The sequence below is a fragment of the Manis pentadactyla genome, chromosome 11, assembly GCF_030020395.1.
Source record: "Manis pentadactyla isolate mManPen7 chromosome 11, mManPen7.hap1, whole genome shotgun sequence".
Taxonomy (NCBI): domain Eukaryota; kingdom Metazoa; phylum Chordata; class Mammalia; order Pholidota; family Manidae; genus Manis; species Manis pentadactyla.
The window spans coordinates 82,222,649-82,226,797 of NC_080029.1; the positions used below are offsets into that span (position 1 = coordinate 82,222,649).

Sequence of the window (4,149 nt, forward strand, 5' to 3'; positions counted from 1 at the left end):
AAAAAATGTCATTTAAAACAGCCATGTTTTTGGGCTGGAAAATGTCATTGGGAATTATAACCACTGGGAATTTCAATCAAAAATTGAAATACTTAGGGCCAATCTCAAAAAGGTATCAAGACCTATTCATCAAAAACTATATAATATTGCTGAAATAAATTAAATGAGATTGATAAGGAGGCATATTGTTTTCAAGGCTCACCCTCCTATAGATAAGGAGATACATTGTTTTCATGGCTCATGCTTTTCACAAGGAATAAATACATTCATCCGTTAAGAATTATGTTATAGGTATGGTAACACTCAAATCAATATTTGATGCCTCCAAGTTCCTTTATCTAAAATATCAAAGGTAGAAACAAGAGGCTACACCATAGTTAGCAACAGTCCTTATAATATCAGTTATGAGACCTTCCTATAAATCACTAACTGACTGCATACTCTCTTCATTGCTGCCTTCATGTCTTTATTCCTGAATGTGTAAATGACTGGATTCAGAAAAGGAGTAAGAACTGCATCGAAAATAGCAAGAAACTTGTCCATCTGTGAATTGGGGTGTGGCCATGTATAGACAAACATGGTTGGACCAAAGAACAAAAGGACCACAGTGATGTGAGCTGATAGGGTAGAAAGGGCTTTAGATGAACCACTTGAGGAATGTTTCCAAACAGTAAACAGGATCAAGATGTAGGAGATGAGGAGTATAAAGAAAGAGCCAACACAGATAAACCCACTGTTGACAGTGACCATGAACTGTAATTTGTAAGTATCTGTACAGGCCAGTCTGAGGAGACGTGGGAGGTCACAGTAAAAGCTGTCCAACACATTAGGACCACAGAAGGGTAAATTAACAATAAATGCGAGTTGGAACAGTGAGTGACTGATGCCAAGGGCCCAGGCAGCAGCCAGAAACAAAACACACATGCGTGGGCTCATGAGGGTCAAGTAGTGGAGAGGCTTACAAATGGCAACATATCTGTCAAAGGCCATGGCAATGAGCAGCACCATCTCCACACCACCAACAACGTGGATGAAGAAGATTTGGGCAATGCAACCTCCAAAGGAGATGACTTTATGCTTTCTGAAAAGATCATAAATCATCTTGGGTGAGGTGACAGAGCAGGCTCCCAAGTCAATGAAGGAAAGACTAGCCAAGAGAAAATACATGGGGGAATGTAAGTGAGGATCGGCTGTCACAGAAAACACAATGAGGATGTTTCCAGTCATACTTGCCACATAGAGCACAGAGGAGAACAGCAGGAGGAGAAGCTGGATCTTCCATGAATGGGTGAGTCCCAGAAACACAAACTCAGACACAACCGAGTGATTCCCTCCATCCATTGATCCAGCCAACTGGGCTGCTGATGAAATTATGAGAACTAAGAAAATGAGGAGGAAATTATGATTATCAAGATGATAATACGTCATAGAATTATTGATGTTTGAACATTCTTACAACTATAGTTTCCCAGTTTCTCAAGTTTACAAAAACAAAAAACAAAAGTCTACATTATCATCACATGACTTGTGTGAGCTGTGACATATTTAAACCTATCACCAACACTCTAACTGCAATGTTCTGTTCTCAAATAACCAATCAGGCAAGAACAAAAGATTCTTGAGTATCCGTGACATTCATCAGCTGTTTGCATCACTTCCAAAATGGACTACTCCTCATTGCCAACATATTCCATCTTGCCTTTATGTATGCTCTCATAATTCACTTCTCTCCCCAGTTTGTTCCCACAGTTCACTGATAAAACGCAGGGTAAGCTGGTCAATCAACATATTTTGTATGTTATTATATGCATTATATACTGTATTCTTACAATAAAGGAAAATGTTTTTTCAAATTGCTGCGAATCTCCAAAAAAAAAAAGTAGGGTAGTAGAGGAAAACATGATTAACAGATGGATGGTCATGTGGAGGGAGAGGTGCCTGAAACATGAGTTGAGACTGACTAGGTTAGGCTGTCAATGAAGACTAAATGTGAAATGGGAGAGCTATAGGTGTAGTAGAACAGAGGAACTGCATGGACTGATAAAAAATAGAACTGCCTCTATTCCCCATCACATTTTATTGTGGTCAATGCTATCCTGGGTGCCTCTACTCTATACAATCTTTCATGATCTACAAAGCCCCAAACTGGCCTCAACACTCACGGCGGCTTTCCGAAGGAGCGCATGCCATCCCGTGATACAAGGCTACCTCCAGATCTAATCAATGCATAACTGGGAGATTTCACCAGTCTCTGCTAAGGCACGTACCTGAAATGGCATTGAGGATGTAAAATAGCTCTGCAAACAGTTTTTCTCTGTCCATACACACAGAGGTATTGATGACCAGCACTTGGAATACTTGAAATACTAAGTTTTAATTCATCAGTGTCTCAGCCTCCCTTCGGTCTCAACTTTTATGTCCACTGACATCCCCCCACCGTTTAAAGTATTCAGTACCACCTGCACAGCAACCTGTTCTGATACTTTATATTTTCCTGCTTACTTTGACATCCATTCATATATTTTATCTTCAAGGCCCTTTGTTTCTTATACTTTTGATTTGAGTACAAAATAAGAGGAATATCAAACATTAGTAAGTCACATTTTAGGGAAGCCAATGAACTTTCTTCTAGATCTTAAACTATAAAATACAAAATGCAACACTGGAGATTTAGTCCTTTAATATACATTGTATTTATATATGAGGTGGAGGGTGAGCAGAGAACAGTGTTATGTTTCTGTGTCTGGATACCCACATCAATCATTCATATTAGAGAGCAGTTCCTAAAAACACTTAATAGAGGTTAGATATTTTAGGAGTTGATGAAATACAGCAGGAGAAGCATACTGATATCCTTCATTTTTGCAGCTATACTCCAGACTTTCTCATGAAAAGGCCATCTGACTGATGCTGTCATTCATCCCAGATCACAGAACACAGAGGGGATCATTGTGTACTGACGCCAATTCTGGGTGGCCATCACTAGCATGAATTTATCTCTATTCTCACCTACACATAGTGATCGTAACATCACCTCTGGGGCCAACAGTCTAGTCCCAAGGTGCACACTTCCTATTATCAGAAAGCTGGGGCCTGGAGTAGAGGGCAGGAAACAGCCGTGTATACTGCTCATCAGGGCAGGTATGGTCAGCACAGGAGAAGGCTAGGGGATGAACATGCTTAGGGAGGCACTGGTGGCACTGCAGAGGGGGCAGGAAACTCAGTAATTGTTGAAAAAGAGCCAAGGCCTTCATAAGGAAGAGCGTGTCTCCAGTGTGATGAGAATAAAATTCTCATGGAACTTTACAAAGACCATTTTGTCCAGTTGGTCATCATTCAGAAGAAAAACAAGAGACTCATAAAGAAAGTTTCCCAGATTCACACAACTGGAAGAATTGGAAACCAAAATGTAGATCTTGATTCCTATTCCAGAATGAAAATCCTAGAGAAAATAGTGAAGTAGAAAAAAAGCAAGACTCAAAACAGTTGTTATTCCTGGTTAAAACCAAAACTAACCAGAGACATTCATACAAATGTCCATTATGTAGCAGGCAAACAATAACAAAATATTACATAAAATATGTGCTAAATTAAAGATAATTTAACTAGAAATATAGTAAATTATATTTGGGAAAGTGATTATTCATTATTATTATGGCTTGTATACTGACTCTTGATATTTTGCTTGTTATGTAACTGGTCACTACAACTGTAAAAAACTTAAAGTGATGTTTCTAAGAAGTTCATCCTTTTGGACTTTCTGAATTTCATTACCTTCAAAGGTCAGTTAAAATCCTGGTTACTCTTACAACTTTTATTGATAATTTTTCTTGCTGCTGATCTGTTCTTTTGCTAACTCTTCTAAGTCAAAGAACCAAGGGTTGGAAAACAAGAATGACACACATAACAAATACAATCTAATGTGATATACAATACATGTCAAGTGAATAGTAAGATAAATATTTGGTGAGTTTCAGCTCTAGACACTCAAGGGTAGAAGATAACTCGTGTCAGCAAGAACAGATGAGGAAGGCTATAAGGGCATAAATACTGATCTGATTCTTTAGGAATTAGTGAGAACTGAACAAAAATAGAGAAGGAAGAGATAAGGTGTGGAAAATACCTTGAACTATAATATGAAAGTACCTT

The 4,149-nt window shown here is 38.5% G+C and overlaps 1 protein-coding gene across 1 annotated transcript; it reads right to left on the reverse strand.

The window, feature by feature from the left end:
• Nucleotides 1–402: 402 nt before the first annotated feature.
• On the reverse strand, nucleotides 403–1,341 carry LOC118913534 (olfactory receptor 4F3/4F16/4F29). The gene has a single exon (XM_036887586.2). It carries the CDS (start codon nucleotides 1,339–1,341, stop codon nucleotides 403–405), a length of 939 nt encoding a protein of 312 aa, XP_036743481.1.
• Between the last annotated feature and the right edge of the window lie 2,808 nt (nucleotides 1,342–4,149).

Bases quoted from the DNA above. Each gene is read 5' to 3' on its own strand.
- LOC118913534 (XM_036887586.2), bottom strand. From the start codon at position 1,341: ATGGATGGAGGGAATCACTCGGTTGTGTCTGAGTTTGTGTTTCTGGGA.